Source organism: Eleutherodactylus coqui, chromosome 7 (genome assembly GCF_035609145.1).
Source record: "Eleutherodactylus coqui strain aEleCoq1 chromosome 7, aEleCoq1.hap1, whole genome shotgun sequence".
Classification (NCBI taxonomy): Eukaryota; Metazoa; Chordata; class Amphibia; order Anura; family Eleutherodactylidae; genus Eleutherodactylus; species Eleutherodactylus coqui.
This window is the reverse complement of record NC_089843.1, coordinates 98,204,954-98,224,068: the sequence shown is the minus strand read 5'-3', so window position 1 is coordinate 98,224,068 and position 19,115 is coordinate 98,204,954. Positions and strand designations below refer to the sequence as shown.

The 19,115-nt window shown below is 42.0% G+C and overlaps 1 protein-coding gene across 2 annotated transcripts in view; it reads left to right on the top strand.

Annotated features, from left to right (window-relative positions):
- The window catches only part of FAM149A (family with sequence similarity 149 member A), a 97,284-nt gene extending 83,364 nt beyond the window's left edge, over window positions 1-13,920 (top strand). For both annotated transcript variants that reach the window (XM_066573428.1, XM_066573430.1), the window contains exons 10-14: window positions 65-286; window positions 4,000-4,123; window positions 5,359-5,487; window positions 8,508-8,586; window positions 11,733-13,920. In XM_066573428.1, coding sequence (XP_066429525.1) covers window positions 65-286; window positions 4,000-4,123; window positions 5,359-5,487; window positions 8,508-8,586; window positions 11,733-11,806 — 628 coding nt within the window. In that variant the 3' untranslated portion in view covers window positions 11,807-13,920. The remainder of the gene's footprint in view (window positions 1-64; window positions 287-3,999; window positions 4,124-5,358; window positions 5,488-8,507; window positions 8,587-11,732) is intronic.
- The last annotated feature ends 5,195 nt before the right edge of the window (window positions 13,921-19,115 follow it).

The window sequence follows — 19,115 nt, the reverse complement described above, 5'->3', positions numbered from 1 at the left end:
CAACATGAATTGCCCATTAAATTATCATGCAGGAAAGTAATGATCTATTTTATTTTATTTTAAGTGAAGAAGATAAAAATCTAGCCGTAATGCCAAGAGTATTTAACTCCGCACGAAACCGACTTGGGAGATCAAGTGACAACAGTATTTTTTCATCCTCTCGGATTCTCCACACTCCTTCTAGGAAAACACACACTCAGAGAAGACTGCCTGCACTTACCTTAGACCCAACGCGGTCTAAAACACCCAATGTTTACAGTGATGAAGTCCTCAGGGGTACAAAGCTGTGAGTATGTGCAGGGAACATCCATCTCTTGGTATTGCTGAATGACACATTTACAGACTGTTTGTATTCTGTTTGTTCTGCATTGGTAAAAATGGCACATTCATTGGGGTACAGCAGAAGTCCACATATAAGAGATGCTGGTAAACCACACAAGGGATTAACCCTTTCCAATCCACTGTACAGCTCTGATTACAGAAGATGTCCAGCAGGGTATTCTTACTGTAGATTACTAGCCGCTCTGTTGTCAGGGGGCCTCTCCAGCATGTCCCATACCGCAGTACTGGCTCTAGCAAGCAGATGGCGCCATTGTATAATGGCAGAAAGAGAAAGCCCCCCAGGCAACCCTGAATCCAAAATTGGATTGCAAAGGGTTAAAATGGGGAAAAAAAATAACGGAAGTTATAATTGAGTGATATGGCTTTTACCCGAGTATTAACTGCCATGACATGTCTCTGATTCTAGTACAAACTACAGTAATATTATGACATCCTTGGTGGCACTATAAGGGCGCCCACCCACTGGCGTTTTTTTTCCCTGCGAAATTCGCAGCATTTTTTTCTCTGCAGGGGTCTATGGGACTTGTAATGTTAAAATCGCGATCGCGCAAAATCGCGATTTCGCGGTAAATTGCGATTTTGCGCGATCGCGATTTTAACATTACAAGTCCCATAGACCCCTGCAGAGAAAAAAATGCTGCGAATTTCGCAGGGAAAAAAAACGCCAGTGGGTGGGCGCCCTAATACTATAATAGTATTTATGGCTGCCAACAGCTGGTGGCCACATGCAGAGATCTCTTGAGCCACTGAGTACAGAACACCTAGGAAATAGAGCATTGAATTGGATATCATCAATAATACGAAAAGTAGTCAAATACTATGTACACTATCCTACCAAGAGTAATTGGGCACATAAGATAGAATCAAAAGTATTTATCTCCATTTGTTGAAACTTAGTGGGCCTTCTTTGACCCTAATGACATTGGATACTCTCTGTGGCATACTTTCTACTAGTGTCTGATGCACTTTACCTGGTATTTCCTGCCAAAGATCCTGCATATTTTTGGCAAGTTATTTTACAAAAGATGGACTTGGACGCTGTTCATATTTCCTGATCCGACTTTCCAGTTCATCCCAAAAATATTCCGTAGGGTTCAGGTTGGACTTTGGGCAGATGGTCCAATTGTGGAACATCCATATCCTCAAACTAAGATAAAACAGTGTTGGATTTGTGACAAGGCACGTTGTCTTGTTGGAAATATTGCTGACCATCCCCAGAGTATTGTCACATTGCCGGCAGAACATTATTGTCTAGAATGTCAAGGTACACCTCTGTGTTCATGGCTCTTGTCACAACCAACAGACTGAGACGATGCCATGTAAACCACCCCAGACCATAGCGGAACCTCCGCCGTAGTCAACTGCGGGCACAACACACTTGGGGAGTGTTCACACGGCATGCTGTTTGATTACATCAGGAGTTCCGTCACAGGTACAGAAAGTAGCACAGTGATGGATCCCCAGAACGGAACCATTCACCTGCATTGTGAAACAGGCATCACTTTGGTGTTTCTGATTGTTTCTGTTATATTTAGAGTACAGAGTAGAGCAGTCAACTATGTTATTCTATACTCAAAATATCACTGAAACAAATGGAAATCTTGTAAAACAGACTCCAAAATGCACAATGCAGGTGAATGGGTCTGTTTGGTTTCATTCTGGAGTTTTCTGCACCTGTGACAGAACCGCCTGATACAATCTGACAGCATAGTCAATAACGCTGTGTGAATGCTGCCTCAGGAAAAAGGCATTCCCCAAGCATCCTCCACACCCAGGTACATCCATCTAATTTGGAGAAGGAGTAGCGTAATTCGTCACTCCGTAGCACGATCTTCCATTGCTCAACCGTTCAATGACGACGCTCCTTGCACCATCGTAGATGGGTCGCTGCACTGCACTTCGTGATGGAAGGTTTCTACGAAGCGATAAAACTAGTATAGCCAATAGCATGCAGTTCCCATCACAAGCTATAGCTGACACCTCCAAGGGTCTGCAGCTTATGTAGCATGGTTTAGGACCCAACATGATAATAAGACACAATCTATTTTACTAATACGGCTGCCAAATACTTCTGGTAGGATAGTGTATATGGGAGTATGCAGGTGTGCCTGAATATGTCCTTCAAACCTTCCTAGTAGAGACAAATACACCATATTGATGACAAGAATAGCACAGCACACATCGCTATTCTCACTATCAAAGTGATGCAACCCCAATAAACACTATTGTAAGTTGTATGACAGATCCAGCATAAATATGAGTAGTGCCTTACCCTTATACAATGTGAGCAATGGTGGTAATGTGATGTAGTTGTAGTATGCAAATTTGATGTGGAAAATGTCCCATGGCTCTGTAAATACACTCATTGTCAAAAAATCCCTCCCTTAGAAGGAGTTGTTGGAAGAGAATAAAACTTTCTCTGTGTGATTGTAACATTAATATAAGTAAGTGATTACAATATCAAAGCAAATGGATCATTTATTGTGAAAAACTTAACACTTGAAGGGAGGCTCTAGTACCTTGTTTTATCAAAACTAGAGGCGGCCCAAGATGTGATACAGGCGAGCATGTAGGTTCCGTATGGTATCCTGCGACACAGAGGCGTAACTTGAAGTTCCTGGGCCCCAGTGCAAAACCTGTAACAGGTCCCCCAACTATAATGCTTTATGCATAGTACTTGGCTCCCTATATGGAGAGGAGAGGCCTTATGGGCCCCCTAAGGCTCCTGGGCCCAGGTGCAAGCGCATCCCCTGCATCCCCCATAGTTACGCCAGTGCTGCGACATATCAGTCCACATTTACTGTAACTGAGCCTCGAGCTCGTGGAAACTTGGAGGCTGTCAAAGTTGGCATCCCAGATAGTCCCATACATGTTATATTGGTGATAAATCTGGCTATGGGGCAGACTATGGAAGTGTGTGCGGCGGAATATTATCCTGCTGGAAAATGCCGCTTGGAAGCTGCCAGAGGGGTAAGGAAACTGATTATGTCCAGAGTCCCCAGCAGCAGCACAAATGGAAACACATGGAAGCAAAGGTGAACTTTAAGCTCCTGGGCCCCAATGCAAAACCTGTAACAGGGCCCCCAAATATAATGCTTTATTCATAGTACTGGGCTCCCTATATGGAGGAGAGAGGCTTTATGGGCCCTCTAAGGCTCCTTGAACCGGGTACAACCGCATTCCCTGCATCCTCTATAGTTACGCCCCTGCATGGAAGCAAAACCTGATGAAATGTTATTTTTATGCTAGAAAACTTCAAATTACTTCAACATAGCTATTAACAGCCTGTTAGGACTTCCGTTATGAAAATGATTTATGTGATAACCCAACTAACTTGCGGTAAAGTTTGTTGGTGCCCTCTCGGCACACAGCACCCTGGGCGATGGACCATCTGTCCTCTGCATTAATACATCCAGGTAGGTTATAATTCAAATCTATCAAAGTGGGCCCCAAATCAGTGATTAGTTACAAATCATCTTCCAAAGGGGTTGTCTTTTGTTGAACTACTCAGGTATATTACTGCATCAGAACTTGGGCCCATCACACGCCCATACTGACACTCTGATGGGCCAGTGGTATTATCCACCATTTCTTTGCATTTTGAATCCATATAGTAGTTGCATAAGTAATTTTTGCCTTTCTTTTTTTCTATTTTAGATATACTGGACTAGACAGACTGTCATCACCATCCATCCAGACCAGTAGGAATAAATTACCACCAATTAGCTCAGTGGATACAGTGGAGCAACACTTATCCGTGCCCGGATCTCGGCATTCTGCCGTACGATAACAATCTTCTCTTGTTCGAAAAGTTTTATTCAATAAAATATGTTTCTACCAACATCACTAAGAGCTCCAACACGCTTGCGTTTTTTTAACGCAAATGTCAATGGGACATTCTAATGTTAAAAACGCATCACAAGTTGGTGCTTTGCGATTTTTGTGTGATGCGTTTTTAACATTAGAAAGTCCCATTGACATTTGCGTTAAAAAAACGCAAGTGTGTGGGAGCCCTAAGTCCCATATTGTGGTAATACTGTGTTTTTTTCTACAACTTTTTGCAAAATGTGTACACAGCCTTAGGTGGAAAATATCACATTTTGGCCTTTTTTTTATTTTGGCAAGAAAAATACAGACCTCATTTAAACAGGATACATCCCAGTGCATTCAGTCTATATTTAATCCACTAGTTAAGATTAGGTTGGCACTATCAGCATTTCTATTGATGTATGCATCTTATGTGCAGTCAGAAGTTCATAGGATATACATACGCCTCTTAGCATGGAATGAAACACCTGTGTCTCTGTATACTGTGAGGTGCAAATTATTTTTCAGTTCTAGTCAATACGCAACGTTTGCAAGTAGGCTAGATCATATGTTAAATGTTTCAAATGATTACTCCTTATGTAAACATCCCCTTCTCCTCCTGAAGTGGGATCATTGCACCCCATGCAGTGAGGAGGAGATTGATTCAGAAACGCTGTCTTTTCTCCTTAGGGAGAGCACCTAGACGGAAAGTGAGGAGACTCAAAAGGCCATTCATGCTACTCTGAGTAATATGCAAATAAGCGAGATGGAATAACTTTGGCTTGAATGAATGCTGCCTTCCAATAGGTGGCACTGTGGAGGTATTATTCCATCTCCCTTATTTGAGGAGATTGAATAGAACTGCGGCTGCTCCACTCATCTTCATTGGGACTGTGGATATAGCCAATTGCAAGGACTCAGCTATTTTCATCCGCCAAATTGCAATAAATATGTGTATGACATTCCATTCAATATCCATGTCACTATTGGTGGGCTCAGCAAGCCCACAGTGACCAGAAGAGGGGTGACACAGGACCCCTATTCTCAGGATTGATGGGGTCTCAGCAATGAGACGCTCAATGATCAGATTTTTATTACCTGTCCTAAGTTGACTCTGCAAATACCTCTTTAATCTAGTCTTGTGACATCCCTTCTATAAAAAGTACATGAACATAAAGCAACTCTGTAATGTTTTTTCCTTTCCAACAGAATAGAGCAAAGCAACCACATAGCCGGGTATCTAGTGCAGTACCGGACACCACAGGACGGCGCCCCCTGCGGGAGAGAGCAGTAGTAATGGAACAGTTTTCAAGACCCAATACAACACACACCTTTAGAGTAAGTTGGCGTATACCACTTCAAAATTGGCTGAACAGTTGTATTAATGTAAAGATGGTATTCTAGTGACCACATAACATGCGGATCAAGTGGTTCATATCATAATTGTCTCATTATTTCATGTTATTTTCGATTGCTTGTGTGGAGTACATGTGATGTCTAACTGTGTGTATGACATTGCAAATTACAATGTAGATCACCTGCTTTTTAAGAGATGCAAAACTAGCAGATGCCAGTTCCGCCTGTGATGCCTGTGCTATTTGCATGGAAATCATGATCTTGTGGTGCCACCTAGGGTTCAACTTGTGAAGTGTAATGTGTCACTGACATTTACTGAGCTTCATGTTATATTGCATAGTTTCTGTTCTGCACTCAGTGAAGATTGTAAGAAAAGCCATCCATAACACATTGCAATATCATGGCACATTGTGCCAAAGCTCATGAGTCAGACTGTGCTGTACCTCTATACATTCTACATTGTAATATTGCATAGTATTGTGTGGCATATGTGAGATGTCTTTATAAAATGTAATGTTTCACTCCTAAAGTTCTTAAATATCATTTTGCATTACCGTGAATAATATATTTCTATGAAAACTGTAAAAAGCTTGGAGGAAGAACGACCAAAGCCCACTTTTTTGCATATTTAGATGGCACCTGCTGTTTTGTAGATTACGGTTGTAGAATGCGTCGGTGCCGGCAGATACTTGAAGAAATGATTACAGTTAAAGGGGTTGTCCCGCGAAACAAAGTGGGGGTATACAATATTCTGTATGGCCATATTAATGCACTTTGCAATATACATCGTGCATTAATTATGAGCCATACAGAAGTTATTCACTCACCTGTTCCGTTGCTAGCGTCCTCGTCTCCATGGTGCCGTCTAATTTTCAGCGTCTAATCGCCCGATTAGACGCGCTTGCGCAGTCCGGTCTTCTTCTTTTCTGAATGGGGCCGCTCGTGCCGGAGAGCAGCTCCTCGTAGCTCCGCCCCATCACGTGCCGATTCCAGCCAATCAGGAGGCTGGAATCGGCAATGGACCGCACAGAAGACCTGCGGTCCACCGAGGGTGAAGATCCCGGCGGCCATCTTCACCAGGTAAGTAAGAAGTCACCGGAGCGCGGGGATTCAGGTAAGCACTATCTAGTTTTCTTTTTTAACCCCTGCATCGGGTTTGTCTCGCGCCGAACGGGGGGGCTATTGAAAAAAAAAAAAACCCGTTTCGGCGCGGGACAACCCCTTTAATTCCAGAGCTGTGCAAAGAAAAGATGGTTGCTGGACTAATGATGTATCCAGGATATGGTCAAAAATTCCCATGTGTTTTTATGCCCATTGTAGCGGCGCCAGGGCCCTTTTTGTAGTTAAAAAGCAAGGGAATAGAAAATGCCATCTGCAGCTCCATACTGTACAGCTCTGCACTGTGTAAGGGGACCTTGGACTTTCTTAAAGCTCCCAAAACATAATTGCAACAATGTAGCATTGAATAATCTGTATTCTGCTCTTCTCCCATTACATGTGGACAGATACAATGATTTGCTGACAATTTGTATCAGCAGAATATCATGATTACTATAATTTGCCACAATTGGGCAATGTTTCAGATTATCGGGAATGATAAAAATGTCTTTATATAACTTCCAGCCATGTTTTCAGTTGTAGAAATGTTCCCTGCATGTATCACAGTGTCCAGATTTCTATATCATTGTATACTTTAGGGTTGTGGAACTTTCAAATTAAAGCGATCGGTTTTCAGTGAAAGTGGACTTTGATCATTCTTTCCACAGGCCCTTCATATGTAAGGCATTCTCATAAATGGCGATCCATGTAATGCATGCATGCACTGGGAGGGAGGGAGGTCCTGAGCATATACGGTAGTAGGGCATATGGATAGGGTTTCTCGAGGTAAAACAGCCCTTTTTAGTTGTATCTAAGAGTTTCTTGGCTTTTATAAAACTGTTTTGTTTTTACTGTATGTTTTAGTTTTACTTTTAAATCATCTCTGTACCTTCTGATATGTTTGTACTGTCTGTAGGAAATGCACTATACTGTTTAGGCCTCGTTCACATGGCGACAAAGTTGCTACAATGTTACAAATCGCATGTTGGCTCAGCCCATGCTTTTCTATGGGTTAATTCACACATGCGATGTTTTGTAGCATGCAACATCCCGACACAAAAACCTCACAGGTTCCATGATATGCACACGACTCGTGAGGTTTTATAGGCCATGTTTCCCTATGGAGCCTTCCTCTCTGTTGCATTGCATCACACGAAAAGGCGATTTTCGTGTAGTGTGATGCAACTTTGACAGTAGGAAATCCTACTGTGAAGGCCCTAAACTAAACTCTAACTACATAAAAAAAAGAAAAAGTATACATCACCTTAGAAGCGCTGTAAGCCCAGCTGCATCTTCTCCCCGGTCCCCGGCACTATTATCCTTCATCTCTTTTGGCCGGGAATTGAAAAATCCCTGCCTCCTGGAAGTGTTGCCTCTGATTGGCTGACACTTAGCCAATCACAGCCAGTGCTCGATGAACCAAACACAGCCATTCATTGAACACTTGCTCTGATTGGCTAAGCGGCAGCCATCACAGCCAGCACTTCCAGGAGGGGGAATTTTTAAATCCCTGCCAAGAAGCCAGAGACTGTGAGGAAGCTTTAGCGGTGCTGGACAGTACAGCTAAGGTGATGTATACTGTTTTTTTTTGTTTCATTGCAGCTAGGGCTTATTTTCAGGGTAGGACTTATATTTCAAGCCTCCCTGAAAATCCTCGCATGTGGTGCTACAAAGTCACATGACTTTGTAGCATTACATGCGACTGTGTAGCGCAACAAATTCGCGGCATCACCGTTAGAAACCACAGGGATATCGCACGGATCAGCGATGCGATATCACTGCAATTTTCTTGCGACAATGCTGTGTCACCTATGTGAATGAGGCCTAATGCAGAGAAATGTTGTCAGTTAATTATTATCCACAAGCGTTTATATTTAGTTACAACTTTACTATTTTTATACCAGTCAGAGATATCGCACAGAAGATCTTTTACTCCTTTGGATTTTGCTAACCAGACATGGACAGGACATTCTTTTATGACAAGTAAGAGATCATCTCTTATCTTTAGATTAATGTTACACTTTTTCTCTTTATAAACGGACCCGCTACTGATTTCAACCTTTTCTGACCACTTTACATACTAAAGACAAAAGGGTATGTTTACTGAGGGCCTGTCATCACCTATAATAAGCACCATAAACTATATTTATGAGCTTATAGGACAAGGGCCGAGGAGTCAAGGGATGTGCTTCTTATACTTACCTGGCTCCCCGTTCCTTTGTTGCCAGCGCTGGAAGTTATCACTTGGTCTGTCCATCAGACTCTTCTCTGAAGTCAGTGCATAGAGAACAGTGTATGTGCATGCTCATTGACTGCAAAAATTAGTCCGATGCATGGACCTCCTGCCAAATTCTAGGACTGAGAGCAAGGGAATGGGGAGCCTGGTAAGTATAGAGCGCATATCTCTGGACTCCACAGCCCTATCCTATAAGTCTATGAGCTTAGTTCATAGTGCTTATAGGTGATGAAACGTTCCCTTTAACACTTTACTGATATTGCCGTAATCTCATGAATGGGGATATATTAATCATTTTAAATACACAGAGCAGTGTGCTGGTATAAAGTCCAAGTCTACAGTGCTAACTGTAGTGTAAAGTGCATGATATGTAATCATGAGCAAGAAGCCAAATGATACGGTCCTTAGCCAAGTGTTAATTACTAGCGTTATGCTTCTCCTGATGGTGCAGAGTTTCAGTTACCTTATATCACTAGTGTCATTGGTGCTTAGGAGTATCTGCAGCAGCAAATACTGTACCTAGGGAGCCACATATGAGGGGCCTGAGAGAGTGTATGCCACGGTTTGGGAAACACAGCTACAAATCATTAAGGCTATTTTCACATAGCAGGGAAACTTATGCAAGATTTGTCAGTTGCGAGATGCAGAGATCTTGCATGAATATAACCCCCATTCTTTTGAATCGCTGCACGCCCTATCTTTGTGTGTGCTTTCACATCGCATCTCCCATTGTTGGGGCCAGTGGCAGTATCGCACCACGTGCTAGGTGCATAGGGTGCGATGCGAGGTTTCTCCATAGAAAACTATTGGAGAAGCTCTGAGATCCTCCGCCGGGTCAGTTAGCCACGCAGAATGATTGCTACATACAGTGATGCAAGTTGTTCTTGTTATAAGAATGTCTCGCATCCGCAGGGAAATCGCATGTTGACGAGCACGATATCGAGATGTGATTCACGGCCCGATATTGCACTCGCCCATGGAAAGTTAGCCTAAGTGATAATGAGCGCCCATTTATCCTTCAGCTCAAGAGCCTTAACACTTCTCTACATACCTCAAATCATAGATGACAAAGCATGGTGCCTATTTCAAGTCTTGTTGTAATCAATAGATTTTGTAGTACGTGCATTTTCCCTGTAATGATATTTTGCAGTGCTTTTTATCAGGGTGGACTTTATACATTGCCCTTGTTCTCCATACTGGTTTGATAAGAGTTCTGTTTTGCTTCGATAGTTGCTGTCATACGTTACAAACATGAACCCCTTTCATTAAAGAGGAGGGTTAAAGTTCCATTTAAAGATAACTAATGCATCCAGCTTCTACAGGGAACCATCTCACAGGTAGCAGCGCCATGTACAAACATACTAATATAAGAAAAGCAACAATATGCAGTTATATCGCCAATGTTATATAGAATAAATATAGTATCGTCTAGGAGTCTGCTGCTGTTGGCCAAGTGGAAAACAGTAAAGTATAGCATGCATGTAATTCCCCACGAAGCTCTAAGGTTATGTTCACATGTAGTGTAAATGCTGCCAATTTTCTGCAGCAGAATGTAGAATATCTACAGCACTTTACAGTTCAAGCAACGTGAATTTCAAGAAATCTCGCCCACATGCTATGGAGTAAATCCGCAGCATAAATTGACTTGTAGTGTGGATTTTAAGTCAACAGCATGTCATAGTACCATAGTATGTAAGGCCAGAAAAAGATATATGTCCATCCAGTTCAGCCTATTACCCCTCAATGCTAATTTATGCTATGAGCTTTGAGCACAGATGCCACCCTTTCAAATGTGCAGGTGTAATGTATGGTGAGTCTGCGCCAAACTTTTCAGCAATTTCCATGTGGAATTTGAGGCAAATCCAACAACAATTATTTATTTCAGCTACAAAAAAAGATGCAATCAGCCGATGAAGCAGCTTTTGCTCATTTGTAAGCTGACTGTTTGTAACTTTACACGATCTGATGTGCAGGGAAAGGTACATTCGTATGAATGATTGGCCCTAATCCCATGCTGTACCTATACAGTAGGTTATTGTATTTCTCAAATTAGCTACTGGTGGACATTTGGGCCTCTGCAGTGTAAATCCCATTAACCTCCCAATGTTATAAAGGACTGACAAGCATCTAAAAAATCAGCAGAGCTCCTGGGATCTACTTTACCGCCTGTCCGTTTGATTCAGTAATTCTAGGCTTGTCAGGTATAATAAGGATAGACGTTTCAAACTTTTAACAGTGGTAAACCACCAGGTGCGGAGCTTTATGGTAATCTTGGGGTTCTTCAGTTTTTAAATGCTGCAGATTTGGTGGAATGTTTTACTTACTCTGGATAAACATCACCACACATGCACCCCCTACTTTCTTTCCTATCAATGGCTTGAATGGAACCTGTCAGGTTCCCACGGCACCGTGAATTATGGTCCTATTAGGGGACGTGACAGGGAGCTGTGTGATATATTTTTTATACTCACCCACTCCCACGATCCAGTGCTGTCACCCAGTGAAGATTGAGTGGTGCAGGAAAATCTGTCTCTTTACAGAGTCCCGTGCGTGTGCTCTCCCATAGACTTGTATAGGAGAGCGCGCACATGGGACTTTAAAAAAGTAAGATGTAACTTCAAATGGAGACACTGCAGGAACTAGGGAGCAGGTAGATATAAAAAAAATACATCACTCGGCTCCCTGCCACGGCCTCTAACAGCGCCAGAACTTAATTTACTCGTATGGTGCAGTAGGGACCTGACAGGTTCCATTTAAAATGAAAATGAAATTGATAGTTGGTCAAGTAGTATTTTATTAATCAAGTAAATAATCTACAAAACTTTTTATTTATTTATTATTCATTTTTTTGCACTGTGTGCTTTTTTTAAATACATTGTTTCTCTTTTCACAGATTTACAGTATCAACCAAAATCTTTTCAGAGGAACCCACCAAATTCAAGAAGAAAACTTCCAGTGCCATCTTAATAAGGAGTGATAAGGGACAACAGGAAATGTTGCTTTGTATATTTGAAGTCACATTTAAACCCATTCTTGTGCAGAACTGTCACAGATTTTCAGTGATTTAATCGTTTGCAATAAATAGGGTGAATTCTCTTATATCTAAAACATACCGATTTTGCCTCAGAAAACATCTGGCACATGAGGACTTATCCCTACAGGTCCCTCAGGAGAAACCATGCAAGTTATGTGCAACTAAATTATGCACTTCTGAGTTCTGAAACGTCTAATATCATACTGCATTACTGTACTTATCCTCTCTCACAGCTTCTGTTCACCCTGTATGCCAGGTTACATCAAACCAGATGAGTATCTATGTACAGTATGTACAAGAGCAACCAGTATTCAGTGCCTTAGGGGCTATAAGGGATGAAGCACTTACAGTATGTCACTAGGTTTTAGGTGATTGATTTAACTGAATATTGCTTTTGCTTACTAAATGGCTGACTACAGTGTACTGACTACATTAAACTTAAAGTAGACTAAACTTTTTAAAAACTTTTCCCATGTCATAGTGACTTGTCAGAAGTTTTGATTGGTGGGTGTCCCGGGGCTGAGATTCTCACCAATCGCTAAAATGAACAGGCAAAAGAGCTCAGCTGTGTATTGTGCCCATTCATCTGTCATTGGGATGATTGTATGGACCCCAGGGATTTTCTAAGGAGCCGGTACACTGCTCTGAACAGTGACAAAAACATCCGAACATGCAAAGTGTTCAAATGAATACCTCTGCCCCTTTGTTTTAACCCTTTCCAATCCAATTTGTATCCTGGTTTTCCTAGGGGGCTTACTCTTTTTGTGCCGTTACACAATGGTGCTATATGTTGGCTAAAGGCAGTACTGCATGAGGTGGCACATTAGATAGGCTCCGACAGCGGAGAGGCTGGCAATATACCGTAAGAGAACCCCGACGGACGTCTTCCAACATCGGGGCTGTACAGCCTTAAATCGTAATGTCTTCAGATGTCAGACAGTGGATTGGAAAGGGTTAACAATAGTAGAGTTCCCAGCACCTCAACTTCCATGGATTAGAACTTCTGACATGTCAGTTGGACATTTGAGATGATTTGCAAAAGTTTACTTAACCTTTAATTTTCTACCAATATTGTGCGTAGCAAAATTCCCCCAGGTAATTCAGGCAAGCCAAGAGTAAGTGAGGGATTGGAACTATAGAGAAAAGGAAAATCCAGGTCCTTCCTACCCATCTCCACCACTGGAAGCCACTATAGCCATGCCTGCCCTACAAGTGGTAAAATCAAATATCCCTCTTTTGTCTTGCAAAGAAAATAAGTGGCAATATCAGATATCTTTTATATGCTAAATGTGATCTGATGTTCTTCTTATGAAAAGATTATGTTAAATGCAGTAGATCTGGCATATAGGCTATATGGTTATTGGTTATATTCCAAGTAGAATATTTCTTAGGGATCATAAAGTATAGTATATATACTTAAGGAGTTTTCTAGGACTATCCCATTAATGACCTATCCTGAGGATATGTCATCAATAGTTGATTGGTGGGGGTCTGCTACTCAACTGACTGAAAAGGCTGTGGTGCCTGGGTGGGTTTCACGACCTCTTCTTAGGGCTGTAACGTCACATTCATCATTACATGGCTTAAGAGCAGCTCAGTCCCATTCCAGTGAATAGCATTAAGCTATAATACCAGGCACAGATGATATACAATGCACTGTAACTTCAGTTAGCTGATTGGCAGGGATCCTGAGCAGTGGATCTCTGCTGATCAACAATTGATGACCTGCCTTGAGGATAGGTCATCAATAGTGTAGTACTGTAAAACCTCTTTAGGAATTCCCTTTTGTATTAGACTGACTATGATATTGACCATAGGGACAGCACTGGCAAAATACTTGTCAATGACCAGATATAGGCCTTGTTCAGACGGGAAACTTGGCTAAATAAATGCATCGCTTAGCTCATGAGTCAATGGCCAAAGGTCAGAAAGAGCAGAAGGGCATAACACACTGTAAAGAGATGCATCAGGCTGATTTATAGTTACTGCTCAACTGATTTAGTGCATATGAAATATAGATGCCTTGTCTGAACATAGTCACTGAAAAAGACTAAAACTTAACCTTTATTAAAAAAATTACTAAAATCTAAAAAACTGACATAAGTACAGATTAATAGTCACATGCATTATACTAGCTATTAAGGCACTATGACTTGACAAATAATCTCAAGGGGCCTGGATATAGTACTCTCTCATGTAAGTTATTTATCCATCCCTAGTGTATTTAAATCCCCACGGGATCTTGTTGGTATTATCATTGGATATATTGCCATATGGTGGAATAATTTTTTACTCCATACTCTATCACCTGATGTATGGGTTAAGTGCTTATGGCTAATTCCCTATTAAGGGCTAATGGCCACGGCTGGATTTCCGCTGCGTTTCAAACCCAATAGCTCAATGTTCACGCTGCGGAATTTCACCGCAGAATTCCGCAGAGTGAAATAAACTGCGGCATGCTCTATTGGCCACGGGAAATGGAAGCCGTCCATCACACTATACTTCCACTCTAGCACAGCGGAAGTATTGCGTAATTATGCACACACATCTTGGCGGCCGGTTAGGCTGCTGCTAGTCATCCTTAGGTAGCAATAGCCATCCTGATGAATCAGCCCCAATGATCTAAGGGCTGATGAAACGTGTAAATAGGCGGCTTCCCTTTTGGGCAGTAGATGTTTGATATCATCTGGTTAGCTCAGCAGATAAAATTGAGGAATATTTTGACATCTTGATTGCTCCCTTCATTCATGGTCAGCTGATGCCTGGACAGTGGACTATGCATTTATGGGGGATCATTGGGTCTTATATATGGAACTACTCATATGCACTTGGCCCAAATATCAGGTGAAAGTGGATGGAGTAATTTATTACCCAATCATATGGCAATATATCCAATGACAATATCATAAAGATCTGATTTTAATGCTATCTCATCTAGATCATAAAGTGTCATTGGCTATTAGCAGTTAGTTAGAATTTATCACTCCTATTTCACCCTTGAATTTGCCGCTACATAGTGCTCATACTTTATGATTTAACTAGATTTGAGCTGAGCTTTCATATAAGTTCAGCTAATACAATTGAGATATATCTAGACATCTTAATCATTCCCTTCATTCATGATCAGCTGTTTCCAAGGACAGTTGGCCATGCGTTTATGGGGGATCATTGTGTCTTAATAGGGAATTAGCCATAAGCGCTTAACCCATACATCAGGTGATGGAGGATGGAGTAATAAATTATTCCACCATATGGCAATATATCCAATGATAACACCAACAAGATCTGATGTTAATATTAGGACTAGAGATGAGCGAGCGTACTCGGAAAAGCACTACTCGCTCGAGTAATTTGCTTTATCCGAGTATCTTCCTGCTCGTCCCTGAAGATTCGGGTGCCGCTGCGGCTAACCGGTGAGTCGCAGCGGGGAGCAGGGGAGAGCGGGTGGGAGAGAGGGAGAGAAAGATCTCCCCTCCGTTCCTCCCCGCTCTCCCCTGCAGCTCCCCGCTCCGTGCCGGCACCCGAATCTTCAGGGACGAGCACAGCGATACTCGGATAAAGCAAATTACTCGAGCGAGTAGTGCTTTTCCGAGTACGCTCGCTCATCCCTAATTAGGACATCTAGATCAACAAATGTCATTGGCTATTAGGAGTCATTGAAATCTATGACTATCTATATGTGCTGTCTCATAGTGTTTGCACTTCATGATTGAATAAAATCTGAGCTGAGCATAAACAGGCTGTATTAAGAAATTTTACACAGTCTGGTGTATTGATGCAGTATTTTATTTAAAATATCTATACAAGGGACCTGTATCTTTGATGTTTGAAACAAATCATCACATGATACAGATCATGGAGTGGTGATGAATATACACTCTACATATCTCCTATCCCGTGGGGATTTAAATACACTAGGGATGGATAAATAACATAACATGAGAGAGTACCATATCCAGGCCCCTTGAGATTATTTATCAAGTCATAGTGCCTTAATAGCTGGTATAACACATGTGACTATTGGTTTGTACTTATGTTAGTTTGTCCGTTTTTTAGATTTTAGTAACTTTTTAAATAAAGGTTAAGTTTTAGTCTTTTTCAGTGACCCTATTAATTTTGAAAGACTTTTCTCCCATGGTGATTATTTAATCCTTGTCTGAACATGACCTAAAAAAACTCACACAGAGGTGTTTTAATAAAGTTTCAGTTTCCTAGGAGTCCCGCGCACTCTATGGCACCATTTGTCTATGAATTTGTTCTACAGGGGGACATCAAGCAGTGTAGAAGACAGCCTTTAGTGATGAAAGCATAGGTGATATACGTTATGATTCATGTAATGGCTAACTGTCATACACGTAATTGGCTTGTAATTGAATGAACCCTACGTAGCAATGTAAAGTGATGCATAATACTTGGAATGCACTTTAAATGCTGTACAAAGCACAGAGAATGTATTGTTTCATATACAGTTATGTGTGAGGGTAATTTATAATGTGTATAATCAGAATATATTTTTCTATCAGTACAAGGATGTAATGTACCCAAACAGAAGAATAGTAATATGACTGTAGAATTTGACTTCCGACTCGTATAGGTATGATTACCAATAATCCTTACCTCTGTAACAAACCAATACTACTCAATAGACAGTACATGTGGTTCTTCTAGAATGAGTTTATTAGATATAGTAAGAGAAACGTTACTGAGAGCCTTCCTTGCAATCCTGATTTCTGAGATTATCTTTTGGTGACGAGGTGCAGTAAGATCTTGCATTTTCTTTACAGCGCTCCCCTGGATTAGAGCCATGAAAGTATGATACATATAATATTCCCTAATATTATGTTACTATTGGCCTTGCTGCCTTTCGTCTTAGTTGTGCTCTCTGCCATGATCAGCAGGGCTGTGCACAAGTGCAGACACATTCATTCTGAGCGTCTCCCTATAAATGTAGACATATAAATGTTTTCAAATCCCATTCTCATACTCTGCAGCTACTAACTAGATATTCACTTTTATTTATTTTAAATGTGCTCAAAAACTCATAGACTGGTAGAGTTGGAAGGGACCACCAGGGTCATCGGGTCCAACCCCCGGCTCAGTGCAGGATTCACTAAGTCATCCCAGACAGATATTTGTCCAGCCTTTTTTGGAACACTTCCATGTCGATACTGCTGTTAGTATCAACAATTAAAACGGTTATCCAGGACTTGTACTATTGATCAGGGGTGTAGCTAAGGGCTTGTGAGCCCTGGTGCAAAAGTTCAGTTTAGTCCCTTCTCCCCCCCCCCCCCCCTCTTGCAACTACCCTTCATGGCTGCTGAAAACTCTGCAAAGAACTTTATGCTGCATCACTGGGTCTTCTATGTGATCCATCAATGCAGCCCTAACAGCCAGGGAAGATGCTAGCAGTGCGACTTTCCCCCTCCTTTCCCTTAATAAAAAAAATAAATATATATCTATATATATATAATATGGTGCGTGATGTGCAGGAGTTTCCATAGACTCCTATAGGAGCAGGATAACACGCACCACGCACCTCCGATCATGTGAACAGGCAATTTCACCACAAATTAAGATCGGGAATTAATAGCTAGAAATCGCCAGTTTACACAATTTTCATACAGTTAGCTGCGATTTTTTTCATGCGCCTATTCTGCGCTAAAACTACTCCCGTGTGACCAAGCCTAATGCAGTCACCATATAGTAGTCAGACACCAGTTCTACACAGTAAGGCCACTCTCACACATGGCATCAGCAAAACGACACGATTTTTACCGCAGTTTTCATAGGCATGTCGCAGCATTCACAGTGCTTTTTAACGGACCCCATCATTGTAATGGGTGATTAGGTGCGTTTAATAGTGCAAAAACATTCCAAGATGGAGCAGACAACACTCGAAAATCATGGCGTTTTTGAGCACTGATCTGCAAGGCCCCATTGAAATCAATGGAAGCGTTGTACCACAATCACCGCAGCGTTCAAAGCATTGTGGTAATCACAGTAAAAAGCGCATGTGTGAAAGTGGCCTAATAGTGTATGCAGTGCAGTTACCTCCAGTGATCATAGGTAACATCTCCACTGATTGGTGTCACTAATTTTCACTTTTATTCTCTATCTGAGCCCAGACCGCCATGAAGACTTCTCATGAAAACAATTAATCTCTGGGAGTGTAGCCCAGACCAGCTCCTCCTCCCCTGTTCTACTCTCAGTACAGTGTATGTGCTCTAGAGAGGGGGCAGGAGACATTCTGTGCTATGTTTCCAGAAAAACTATGATAGGCTACGGTACGGCAGTGTGAGTAATAGGGAAAGATGTTATCTTCCTGGCCAGAGCTTTGAGGGGAGCTGTGAAGGGAGCATTTCCCTCCCCAGGCTTGGGGGCCCAGTCGCAATTGCGACCTCTTTAGTTACATCATTGCTATTGATGACCCTTTCTAAGTATATGTCATCAATAGTTGATTGTTGGGGGTTTGCCACTTGGGATCTCTGCTGATCAGCTGATCACCAGGCTCGCTGTCAGTGTGGACAGTGCTGGAAGAAGATAGTGCTGTCCATTACAATGACCCAGTTTGGTACTGCAGTCACGACTCTCATTGAATTCAGTGGGAGCTGTTCCTGCAATACCAAACCGCACTGACAGCGGACCCAGCGATCAGCCGATTGCTGGGGACCCCAAGCGACAGACCCTCTACTGATCAACTATTAATGACCTATACTGAGGATAGACTATTGGTAGTAAAGCTCCTAGAGAACCCCTTTAATGATGCTTTTTTAATTTCCACAATCTACTGTAGAGGTTAGGTTCGTATGTGTCACTAGAAAAACAGAACTTAAACACAACCTAAAGGGGTATTCCTACCTTATATAGTGATGGCATATTGCTAGAATATGTCCGCACTTTATAACATACTGCAGATCTGTCCTCTGGGACTTTCACAGATCCTGAGAATGAAGGGCTTCAGTGTTGATGTAGCGCTGCATCGCCTTCTTAGCTGTGTTTGTACAGTGACACTCCTGCCCACCAGGCGGTGCAGGGAACTGCAGCTGACTGGGGCTGAACTACATTGCCCTGCACAACGGGTGGCCGGGGTGCTGCTGTGCAGGAAGAAATAGTGAAGGTGAAGCAGTGCTTTGGCCCCATCATTCTCAGCATCAGTGGGGGTTCCACAGCTGGGATCCCCAGCAATCATAAAATCATTGCATATCCCAGTGAGAGGAGTGGGGGTACATTTTTGCGCCACTA